This window comes from Polyergus mexicanus, unplaced genomic scaffold (assembly GCF_030449975.1).
Source record: "Polyergus mexicanus isolate NDT 795.1 unplaced genomic scaffold, iyPolMexi1.0 SCAF_4, whole genome shotgun sequence".
Taxonomy (NCBI): Eukaryota; Metazoa; Arthropoda; class Insecta; order Hymenoptera; family Formicidae; genus Polyergus; species Polyergus mexicanus.
The window spans coordinates 1,176,140-1,189,673 of record NW_027223324.1 but is presented as its reverse complement, the minus strand read 5'-3'; the positions used below and the strand labels follow the sequence as shown (position 1 = coordinate 1,189,673).

The following is a 13,534-nucleotide window of genomic DNA, read 5'->3' as shown; positions in this document are numbered from 1 at the left end:
GAGTTAATCTCAGTATAGCGTATATTTTATATACATATATATACAATATATATTCTATAATAATGTAAATGGATCGCCGAGATAAACAATTAATTTTACAAAAGTATTAAATAATAAATTAAATAGTTTATAAGTTTTATTTACCTTGCAGTTGTACTGTTGTCACTCCGCTGCCGTGTAATGCCTTCCTGGATTTCTTCCTCCTCTTCTCCTCTTGTTCAGATTTTACCACTTTGTCGCACTCATACGACACTCGCAAAAATACGATTAATTACGATCGCACGCATACTAATCAATAGAACACAACAATTGCGCGATACATTATGCTCTCGATATCATACGTGATTCTTATTATTATATATTGTGTATATTTTCGGGAATAAAGCGCGAAAAGTACGGATCGTACAAAGCTACGATCCACGGAAATCGCAAATGTGAAACGATGACGCATTTTCGGATTAAATTTTGCGAATACTTTAACTATATTTGTATATATATAGACGCACGTGTAATATAAGATCGAAATAATCGTTTTAAAATGAAAGCGTATATTATTCATTAACATTATCGCGACGAACGCATTACGCGTAAGTTTAGCTGCGAACTTGCCGAGCAGATTATGACTGTAATTAATCGTTGTTTCCGCGAATAACATGTGAGTGGCAAAAAGGAATAGCAAGAATGATGAACGTGACCCGGAAAAGCATCGAACAACGACGAGGCAATTGTGAGGTGAGAAAAATTTACAACTTATTTAATTTACATATTATATTTTTTAGTTATTAAATTGTAATTGTCAATTTGTCTTCGCGATGATTTCTATTTTGCATTATTTGCAATATAATATATATAAAATATCCATTATATATTTTTTTTCTCTCTCTCTCTCTCTCAATGCTTTTTTTGTTTGCTTATTACTAGTCAAGTAAGCTTATAAAGATATATATTTATTCTATAATAATTGTATTTCTGCTTAATTAATGGCTCATAACGGATTACAACATGTAGTAAAATACATGATATTTTGTGCGCACGTGATATTATGATATAGTTTAATCGTCGGCATACTTAATCGCAGCATCTGACCTCGAGAGTGCTCCTTTTGCGAACAGACGATGATGATACCACGTCGTTCAGGTGTACGTTGTCTGAATACGAAGTACGGATCCTGGTGACTCAATTTGCTTCGGGGGTGGTTTACGGGACAAGGGGGCAATAATCCCGGGGATGGTGGCGGTCCGACCAATATTGCGAAAGTTTCCAAGCTTACTCTTGGTCTGTTAAAGTTCAGCCGGTCGTCCCTTCCGGAGACGACTGACACATGACTATAAGACAATAAGGAATGCAACTCGATGTTCTGCAAAAGTCGCTAGACGTTGACGAATATTTGCTAGTTTTTCCTTAGGATATATTGCATCATATTTTAAAAGCGAGGTGCGCTATCCGCGCGCATTTATTCGTCGCCAGACGACAATCGTATTTATATTATTAAATGTTCCGTGTTCAAATCGTATATATTATCAGATAAAACTAAAAGTGAATAATTTTACGGATTATTTATACCGCAAACTTTACGGATTATTACAATATAATGTTTTTTTTATACAGTACAAGACTGTTATTTGAAATTTCTTTAAAATGATAAGGATTAATAATTTTAAGATTGAAAATCTAGAAACACACTAGATAACTATCATTTCGAAATATTAATTGGTTATTTTTTTGTAATATTATTAGAAAGAAAAACTATTATTAGAAAGAATAATAATTTGTTTTTGTATTGACCTTTGATATTTCCATTTTCATATATAATAAAACTTGTTGTTGAAATATTATTGAATAAATAAATTCGATCGCAGTAAACTATCGGGGATTTTAAACGTTCACGTCGTTGTGATGCATCAACTTTTCAAATGACGTCAAACGAGTAAAATTATTATTTACTTGCGGAAATTTTCATTTAGCGGAAACCATAACTCGTTATAGATCGATTTTCTTGATGCACGCTTGCCTTTACTGCGCTAATTTGCGATTCCCGCGATATCTTTCGATCTATATGGAACCACAAGGTTATATTAAACTCGGACAGAGAGCTAACTTGTATCTATAGATTCTTTTATGAAAGTAATATACGTGACAAGACATCTCGTTAACGCCAATTTCGCGCGGACAATCGATTATAAACGTTCAAAATAATCTCTTAGACGCTTGATCAACTTCCCAACTCATCAAGATCATTAAACGAATCGCTCAGTAACTAACGAGAAAGTATCATAATAAGTGCATAGATATAACATTTTCCGATTAACAATGTTCATGGCAACTTTTAGCCGATGTTGTAGTTTATCTAACAGTAACATGCATCTTGATTGTATTTAACGAAATGGTAAATTAACGCGATTCGTATTGTTTAATCATTTGTTCGTCGATTCGTATAAATTTACATCTACAAATATTGGCACAATTTGCGAGATTCAATATCTTGCCATACAATTTTTTTTTTAATTTGCAGTTTTGACGTTCCGTGTCATCTGACAAGAAACAACTAATCATTCGCGCAAATTACTATAGAATCATGAAATTGCCTCGTTGAAAATGTTTGCGTTGCAAAAAGATTCATAGAAATATAAGCGATATGACATGACGAGAAATTCAGAACACACGATAGAAATAAACGACTCACGACTTTAAATATTATATATTTATAATAATAATTATAAAAATATTATAAAGCGATTTATTATTCATACATTCACTTTCCTTCGCGTTCTCTCTTATGTCTTGTATTATGTATCAAGTCGATAGCAAAACCTTCTAAAGTATCGGAGAATCGAAAGAGTTATCACCGGATAATAAAATCTTCAACGGTCTCGTATGGCACATAAAGCAATGTGCGTGTATGGTTAGAGTGCTCGAAAATTCGGCCATAAATGATAGATCTTGATGAGTCCCAAGATACTAACAACAGTGAAATATCCCATTCCACGGGCGTGCTGAAACGTCTGTTAAAGGGTGTCTCTGGGTGTGGGAGATGCAACGGTATGCAAGAGCGTCGCTCTCACATCCCCCGAACTTCCGAGGGTTGGCTCGGCAGATATCTACCCCGACAACCCGTGTAACTGCGTATGCGATGTAACGTGCTCGCCATAGCGTCCGGTATATTCGCGGTTGGCTGTAAAGGGAGTTCACAAACGACTTGCACGAGCTTTTCTTCCCACTGCATTTTCCCTATCGCGGTCCGAACGACTGTGCACGCGGAATGCGCGAGTTCGCGTTGAAAAGCGTCGACGAACGAGTATAAACGTGCGATGTTGTAGCCGCTACGTGTCGATTCATCCGCTTCCGGTCTCGCAGGGCAAGAGCGTTCCTCACTCGTATACGGAATTGTTTGCGAAATTCCTGCGGAATGTGTCGGTAAACGCACGGTCGTCTCGATCTCGCAAAATTTAATTCGCGAAGTTGCATTACTGGCGGAAAGAGATACCCCCGATTACGTTGGAATTAAGTGCGGCAAAGTTATAGTACAATCGGCTGAAGAATTAAATTCATTCCAAAAGATATAAAAGTGGTACAATTTATTATTTGTTCATATCGTACACAAATGGATTTTTCAAATGCACCGTTCGATAAAAACACATTTTAAGAAAAATAAATTTTTGGAGATGCAAAAATATTCATTTGAGATAAAAGAAAAATAAAATGAGATTGAATGATTTGAAATAGATATGCAGATAGACGCGTGTCTTCTCTGTCTCTCTTATTCTCGTTAAATTATAAAAACAATTATAAAAACAAATCAACAATTTGATAATAATAACATTGATAATAGACAGAGAGAGAAAGGGCAAAGTTTAGAATCGGTCTAAAATGGAAACAGTCTTTGGATATATATATAGCAAACGTTTACGAGAAGGAAAATAGCATTCGCATTTGCAATAGTTTACATTTTACAATAACCTTGAACTTTGATGACCGCCAGTAATACGCGAAGCGGAATGGCAAGCTAGAGATTGTACTGCTGGTACGTGCCAATCTGGTCTCCCGAGGTTTCGTACAAACGCGATTTTCAGCCACACAAGTTTTCGGGTAAATTTGCCGAGGATGTAGGGATAAATACGCGGCTATTCTGTTTTTCCTTATATGAAGATTACGCTAAGCAGTTTACCATCGGGCGAATGTTTACTTGTTACTTTGCGGTCGATGGAATACTACTGCAATATTAAAGGTCTGTACAAGATTAGTATTTGTTCTGCAATTGAATTGGAACCAGGTCAGGAAACGCAAAAATATGAAGTCGATATCTCATTGATCGTAAAATAAATTAATAAATTCGTAACGATTTTATATTTTACTTAAGATTACTTTAAAATTTTATTACATTTAAAAAAAGCTCAGAACTGGAGAAAAAAATATCATTCGCTATACATTTTCTATTTTTTTTATATTTACATATATTATTATCGATAACATTAATATATAAATCGGAGAATTCTTTTAATTATTTTACACTAATCGACGTACGTTGAAATGCGGCAAAATAAAAAAATAAATAAATTAAAAAAATTGTATTAGCCATCCTTATACATCTTTGAAACGTGCGAGATTTTGATTTCTTTTGGGGAAAAAAATGGCTTAAACAGTTCGGAGTATATCACGTATATCATGTCTTCGTGTAATAACGGATCGTGAAAACTCGTACGCGTCATCGCTCCGTAAGCCCGCAATCTACGTAAGGGTAGATCCCTCATACATATCCCAAGGATCTTTGCGGCTCTCAGCACCCTGCGTCGCATGTGTACTTTAATTAGCTCGGGGTTCCTCGTTTCGTTTGGCTTGACGATACCTTCCAGCGACCGATTCGCGAAATTGTCTTACGTGTTCGGGGCTTTTAGGCTTTATTTGCTCCGAACTTTGGAGATCCGGAGAGTCAGAAGTTATCCGAAATCGAAGTTCCGCGACGAAGTGACAGCGCTGCGCTATCTGAAATCTTAATGTAAGTGACAACACAGTGATTACCTCGTCGTCGACTTTATCGCTTGATGGGATATGTCGTTGTCAAAATGTTTGATTTAGCAATGACCGACGACTTGCCAGCTAGTTTCGTGTGTGTAATTGAATCGTAATATGAAACTGGCCTGCGAATGATACGATGAAATTAGAACTCGTGTTGTTTTTGTAGTAGTACAAGCTGTGATGGCAGATCATATTCTCTTAAATATTAAAGCTTAAACGAATGATTCGTAATTAATTATTAATAACATTTATTTTTATTATTTTTTTTTAGAGAGTCGCAGTTTTTTTAAAATATAAATACAATATACAAGATATATTTTAAAGCAGCAGTTTTATATACGAAGTATTGTATTGTCTGCATTCTTTTGCAAAATGTTTAAAAATCGTTTAAAGCTCAATGTGTAAAATGTATTTCTTTATGCTATCTCGAACGTGTCACGTCTTATTGTTGGTCTTTTAAAAAACTGCGCGCAACAATTTTTTATCATTATCAAATTAGGACAGAAGTGCTATAAAGACATATGACTAGAATGAAAGTTAAAATACAAAGTTGGACTGTAAGGTCAGACTACGATAAATTGTAATCATTTATTTTAATTGCAGAAGGGGAGAGAGGGGGCGATATTATCCGAAAAACTTGGAGAAACTAAAAGAATTTATTTTCAGATGATTTCATTTTTCAGACAGACAACATTTATTATATCGAATAGTCAATTACAACCATTATTCATAAACCGACGCTTTTTATATATAGATTACGTATATGTAAATTACATAGGCATTATATATAAAGATAGTTAGATATTTATTTAAAATCCTAAATAATAATATTTTTTGTAATATACAAAATTTTAATTTTATTTTAATATCATTATTATCATTATTTTTATTTTAATAAAACCTTATGCATTGAAAAGAAAGATAGGATTTCATTTTGATTACTAAGTGACGTTGTTTATTAATTCTGAACAATTTCAAAGGACAAACGTACACGTGACTTGCACATGTTTCGCGAGACACATGAGTCAAATATAGCTTTATAAGTTTCCAATATCGGAAAGAGTCCGTCGACGAGCGTTATCTGCTGGAAAGCGATAAATACATAGATAAAAACAGTCGTCTAATATATATATATATAGAGAGAGAGAGAGAGAGAGAGAGAGAGAGAGAGGGAAAAAGGTAGACTCGCGCACATTCCATAGTAGCACGATCTTCCACGTCATAGTGAGCATGACAGAATCGCGTCTGAGCGGAGATTAAAATTCATATCGTTTGTAACATTTGGCGTGCACGCCTCTCACGCGTCGGGAGGAAGCTTCCTTGTTATCAGCATCAGTGGTCGTTACCGCCGTTACCACGCGGACAGGTCTCACTGACGGCGGAGAGTCAGAGCAAGAAGTTCGGGAACGTTTCGGCTCTCGTTTTCATCCGCGAGTCTCTCTTTCTCACGCCAACGAACGTAATTTGCGTCGTGCCACAAATAAGCGTGCTTCTATATGTTCCTCTACGTCGCATCTAAACGACGATATCATGACGGCCGAGCACGAGCACAGTGACTTTCGGATGCGATCGCGTAGGACGAAGAGCGTAACGAGGGCGGAGGAGATCAAAAAAGCGGAACAGATGGTCCGCAGATCGCAGCCTGACAAGCCGTGAGTAACGCATTGATACATAGCTAGCTAGTTTCGTATACCTGTTCACTTACGCGACCGTGCCTCTCTCTCATCTCCATTGACGCACGTATCACGGGTATCCGTTCGGCACCATGACATATCGATTATCAGCCAAATATAGATAACGATACGGACGATGACTGTGCACGGTTACGGCGAGGACGGACGTTCGCGATGTCGCCAAATACGCGGGGACGTGAAATTTTTAGTAACTTGGAGAGAACCTAACACGCGACATAACAGACACGCTTCGTTTAACGTGCGCATGCGTCTTCCTCATCGTATACGGGGTGATACAATGGGAGGGGATATCCCATTCTTGACGCTCGCACTCCGTCTCGTTCCGTTTCACATTCCGCATCTCTCTTCAATGAATGTTGTAATCGATGCGGAGGTCAGCTGCCTGGCGCTCCAAAGTGCGGTCGAACTACAGCTCGTTTCACGACACGCACAAGTACCTCTGACGAATTAATCACGAAATAATAAACTCTGGACAGGTGCGTATTGTCTATATTAGAAAAAAGAATGACAATGCCAGGGAATTTATTACTAACAGACATCCCCTTACATTCAATGCAATAAATGACGTAACATTTTGTTAATGTGAGTACATAAAACCACATATCATTTGAGGTCAGCATATATTACGCGGATATAATTTATTCTTATTACTATACTTGAATTTTTTATAGTACATATAAATTTCTAGAAAGAAAATCTTTTTTTTTTTTTAATTTAAATTTTAATATGTTAAACATTACATATGTTTAATAAGTAATGAAAAATTGTAGAGATGTATTAATGGATACAAATTTGATGAGAGGTTTGAATAGGCCTGTTTACGTCATTAACATGATATCAGTGAATACTTTGCTTGATATAGAGTCGAGAATTTAAATATTTTAAGTATTTACGCAAGCGAAAATTTCATTAATTGACTGTTTATCTTTGACTGGAATATGCAAATATTGCGGAAAAAAAGATGCACGCGGAAATAAATTCCGCATAATTCATACATAATAACAATTTATTTAGTATTTATCTTTTATGTCAACATCCTAACATCACAACGATATCAATGATGTCTTATTTTCATATAATCTTTATTATTATATGTATAATAAATTTGAATAGCATTTAAATGGTTTCGTATGTTAACTTTGAAAAAATTATTTAAAACGTATATGTACGCGTATATATTAGAAAATATTATAATTCACATAAACAATATTTTATAAAAACAGTACACGAGCATATAAAATACATTATATGAATAAAATGTCCAATGCAATAACATGTTCTATCTTCTTGTGTACATTTTATATTTGTAATATCTAACTAATTCTTGTTTGCTGTAAAAACATATATGACATATATATATTTATCATTGTACGTATGCATAATAATATTGATCAAGTGTAGATTGTAATTTTTCTTAAGTGTTTATGCACTATGCAGTTAACCTCGTGCCATTTTAAGAAACGATGTTGCATTAAGTTTGTTTTGATAGCGTGTCTATATGACAGAATGATGATGGAACTATCTATACGATATAAAATTAGATATCTCTGGATATACGATCTATCTATGGAGTATTGATCATTTAATTTATAATGTAAACGATAGTCTGACATTTCAAAAGTTTGCTCTATTGTCAAAATCTTGTTTGACTCCAACTGGAATAAAATTCGTTTCGATCGCATATAATTAACGCATACTTCTTGCTATTTCAAAGTTTAACATCGAAACGATCTATTCTATTCTGTCCAAATGTCTATCAATGAAGTCGAGTTAGAGTTTGGTTGCATTATGCTTACACAACTTTGAATATGAATCAATCTTTAACGAGATTGATCGAATTCGAGGAACTTGGAGAAGTGGTCGTGGAAGAAATGCAAAATTTAATCTCACGAAATATATATATTTTGATTTCATTATTATAACGTTTACAAAGTAGAGAGTTATGCAAAACATGAAAAAAATTATATTGAATACATATCTCATCGATTTTGGCCGATTTTGGTCTACTTGCATTTGTTATTTCTATACACTTTTTAGTATTTTATTATAGATAAATTAATTTATTCTATATTGTCCATTTTTGTCACGTCAATTATTTAGTGAAAATATTTGTTAACATCAAGATGCAATCGAGATTCCGATACCTTTCGATTTTTACAAGAAGTTGAAAATTGACGTAGCTAAAAAAGTATCAATTTTAGTAGAATCTAAATTTACAGTCAAGAATCTAAATTTATAGTCGAGAAACTCTTATTTTTGTATTTAAAACATTATGGCGCCTGACTCGGAATTAATAATGAATAGACTTATTAAAAACATGTTTTGCATGGTTTGATCGACAAGGTCCAATTTCAATTAATTCAGTATATTTATGACATTTTCGTGGAATATGAAATCGAAGAATACCTAGTTTATGCAGAATGATTGATTTTGCGAGAAATTAAATATTATTTAAAACTACACAAATTCTTTTACTCTCTCTTCCTTTTTTTTTATAAAGTGATTTATTCTCTCAATAAATTAAAAGGGGATATCTCTTATATTATCTTTTATTTTTCAACGTTAATTGGATTGAGTAGTTTTCTTAATATTAATGTTTTAGACTTTTAGAGCAATCATTTATCATGCGTATCTATCTATCTCTCTCGAGAGAGAGCATACAATATTATTTTAACTACAATTCAATAATGCCACAAAAATATCTGCAAGGCTAACTACCGTTCGCTTGAAAACAAATAAATACTTTTTTAAATACTACATTGCACAATGAAACATTTATTTTCAACAAATTGAAATCAAGCGGAACAAGTTTGTGAATAGATTTTTACCGATAAAATAAAAAAAAAATGTCATCTTGTAAAATGTTTTATTCCATTATTTATATAAAATAATCACGCAACAATAAATATTGCAGAAAGATACCTTTTTTTTACAGCAATATGCAAATTTCATTATTAAGACACATTTTTTTTTTTTTCTAAATACCAGTATTATATTTCCCGTATTCAAAACTCGCTACTTTCGTTAATTAATTTTACGAATAAATTTAATAAAGGTGTTAAATGAAAAGACATCAAGCTTGGAATTTTTATTGTGTTATTATTAAAAATTTTTGCAATATACAAATTTGTGTGCGCTTCGTCGAAGCAAAATAAAAATTGCATAAATAACTTGATAATTCTACGTCCATAAGAAACCGCAATATCGTAGGTCAAGGTTAAGGACTATGAACTTTCGATCACGCGAATGCACGAACAAATTAAACGCCTCCGTGCGCCTCGGTGCGCTTAATTAAGCTCTGTGTTGTGCCGAGGTTTTGCTTCGATGCCTCGGAAACTCCTTCGTGAGGTAGTCGTCACTCTTCTTAGCGACTTCCGGAACCGCTGACGGTTTCCATAGAGTGGAACGTAAAGCGAGATATGCGCGTTGGAACATCACTTTCCCGTGCCGTTAATTAAAATGTTAATTCGGGTGACGCAGCAAAATCACTCTGACGTGATGGTGTCGTTAAGCTTTTTCTCTCCGATCTTCGCGTCATACGCACTTGATAATACGTTAGCAATCTTTCTTTTGCAAAATAACAGCAATTATGCAAAATTTAGTCTATGATTTTGTATTACTTTTTACATAATAAATGCTTGTTGTTACTTATTATTTTTCTGGACTTTGGATCTTTATAATGAAAATGATCTTATAAAAAGATCGAATTAAATATAAACTCTCTTATATATTATAATTCTTTTTATACTTATTTCCAATTTAATGTAGAGTATTGATAAAATTTTATAATTCAAGTCTTGTTTTATTCTATCATTAAGGTTGCAATTTTATTGAAGTATGAGATTAATGCTATTATAATTTAATAAATAATCTTTTTTTTTTATTCATGGAAATATTTCTTACTGGAATTAAATGAGTTTTTGTATTACACAAATTTCTTATTCAACTATATGGATTCAGGAATGCGATTGCTCTATTATCAAGTGCGTTTCCCGTTCAACCGAACATTCTACTAATAATGGAACCTAACAAATTGATAGGCCATTCGTGATTTGACTGAAAGTAGAGAATACGTGTGCTCGTTGATAATCTGCATTGCTAGAATATGCCGATTTTGTATCGCCATGTAATCGCTTGCTTAATGTACATTAATGGAACAGTAATGGTGGATTATATGCAGTGAAAGAGAATACAGAATTGTAATAACACTTTAATGACAATATATGTATATATTTATCTTTCTTGCATATTATAAAAGTGGATTGGAGATAAATGTGTGGAATATATTAATTTTTTGATCGTACGTGAGTTACTAGCCATGAGAACTATAGAATTTATTCACATTGCATTGTAAAATGAAAAGCACATATATAATATTTACTAAAAGAAAAATTTAATTTAATTTAAATTAAATTTACACATGATTAATTATTTGTTATTTTATTATATTTATTATAGATAGTGGGAAAAACGTTGTATTATTGAAGAATCGCGGAGTGATTTAAATAACAATATATGAAAATCATTAATATGTGTGTGTCCGAATGGATGAAAACACAACGAGCATATAATTCTAATATTATTTTTAATGAAAGATGTTTCAATGAATAGAAAAAATATTTATTGTGAAAGTAAAAAATGTTTTTTTATATGTAACGTATCATATTGAAATTAACTATAACAAATTTTATATTCTTGTTTTATTTAAAAAAAAAAATGCATATATTTTGTTATGCCCCAAGTTTTAGCTGTCTCTTCTCACGTTTACATATGCTCTGTTCATCGCGTCGTTTAATAAGACGGGGAAGAAAGTAAGACAGAGTAAAAACTATTCCTCCGACATGGTATAATGACTTGCAAACAAGAGTTTCTTGTTCTCGAAAATGGCGAGTCTCTTTTATCTTGCTACGTCGCAACTTCTTTTCTGTCTTGGGGCGCGCTTTCCTTTATTCTTCTCGAGACCCTCTCCTTATTCCGGCGAATTCATCCTCGCACAAACGATCTTCATATTTACTCACGGCGTGTTTGTCGAGCGCTTCTCTTGTTTTCGCGTGTTTGTAATTAGATGCGCGATGGATGCAGTCGGGCAATATCGGATTTTCGTCTTCTTTTGTGGGTGTGGGTGACGAAGGCTATGGAGGGACACAACGTGAGAAAAGCGGGACGACTTTACAGTGTATTTCCGGAGTGCCTGAGATTGATTTCGGAGACTTTTCGATCTCTCCAATTCTCGATTTCGGCGCACGAGTATTCAGGACATGTTGCGCACCTGATTCGACGATTTGCTTTCGTCTTTTGCCGTTAAAGGAAATGTCGCTAAGTTTATCGATGCATTGTTTAATTACATTGTGATGCTTATTCAGTGCAACAATTGATTACTGATTACAAAGACAAGATACAAATTAAAGTCTTCCGTTTTGCTTACTGAGAAGAAGATTAACAAGCTCGAGTGTTATATCTAAAGAATTTGTATAAATTATAATTTGTATTTAGCTAATATATCTTTTTTAAATATCTGAAAGAGTTACTTAAAAGAACAATTCTTCAATAGTAATAATTATTACAAAATACTGAAACTTCTTTAAATATTTATTCTTGGAGATATGATGAAGTTTCGATAAAACTATTTATATCGTTCTTTAATTAACAGATCATTTAGGCAAGAGAGAGAGAGAGAGAGAGAGAGAGAGAGAGAGAGAGAGAGAGAGAATCTTGCTTTTAGTTTTTAATTTACGCTAGGCTACTAATTGCGTTATTGCCTGCATTGATACTAACTCGCAAGAAGTAACTCTATATGCGTTCAATTTCGTGTGGGTGGCACGTTTTCTGACAAAAAGCCTTTTAATAAATGTTAAAACCACACGTCATTTGTCGCGACGGGCGACAAATTTCTGCCTCAATGTTCAGTCTGTCGCGGCAGATTTTTGCTTCTCGTCTGCTGTTTTCTCTTCCGTTGCTACTTTTTTGCATTTTGTCGAGTTCGGCAAAAACTTTTAATCTCTGGCAAACCTATGTGATATAGAGGACGGTCTCGCGTAGCGCCTTCGAAATGGATAAGGATTAACGGTATTGTGCTGTCAATCCCGCAATCTTTTTCCTCCAGTGTACTACTGCCTCATAATTTTTATCGTTCTTTCTTTTCCTCTGTCCCCCTCCGGCACAGTGGATCATTTTCACCGTAAGATAGGAGGTAGTAATGGCGGATTTCGCGCGCGAAATCAGGCGGAAGAACAATGGTAGCGATTACGCCGGCGGAAGGGACGGAACGAGTATCTGGATTAGGAAGGGTTGTGGTTTTTTGGCGATAAAAAAAACATTATCGGCTTGAAGCTTCTGTTCTACTAATCATCGCGAAGATGAGATAGTGTGCCGGATGAAAGATATATATTTTGCAGATTCATATGTTAGAAATTTTAAAATGCTCCACAATCTTCGAAATAATTTAAAATAATATTTAAAAATATATATAGGCACCTCTTTCTCTCTCTCTCTTTCTCTCTCGCACATACAATATTACCGTTTTATGTTATATTATATTATAAATTATCGTTTGTCGCTTTAATTTAATTAAAAACAATGTGTAAAATACATGATGTTATGTACGATATTTGTCGTAAATTTAATACAAGATTGTTATTATCTTTCCTTCTTACGCTGTTATGATAAAGCAAGGCGATTAAATATTTTACGTGGATATATATGGTTCAAATAAAACGACCGATATTTCACAGTACCGAAATTTGCAATTATACGTAATTTGTAATGGTGGAGTCAAAAGAAACGCAATTTAGACCACGACTGCAACGGTTGGGAGTGACGAAGTTGCT

At 33.9% G+C, this 13,534-nt stretch overlaps 1 protein-coding gene across 2 annotated transcripts in view; it reads left to right on the top strand.

The window, feature by feature from the left end:
- Positions 1 to 6,207: 6,207 nt before the first annotated feature.
- The window catches only part of Mdy (diacylglycerol O-acyltransferase), an 85,146-nt gene continuing 77,819 nt past the window's right edge, over positions 6,208 to 13,534 (top strand). Inside the window, exon 1 of one of the 2 annotated variants that reach the window (XM_070295090.1) lies at positions 6,208 to 6,665. In XM_070295090.1, the coding sequence (XP_070151191.1) occupies positions 6,544 to 6,665 (122 nt within the window). In that variant the 5' untranslated portion in view covers positions 6,208 to 6,543. The remainder of the gene's footprint in view (positions 6,666 to 13,534) is intronic. The other variant, XM_070295089.1, reaches the window with a different exon arrangement.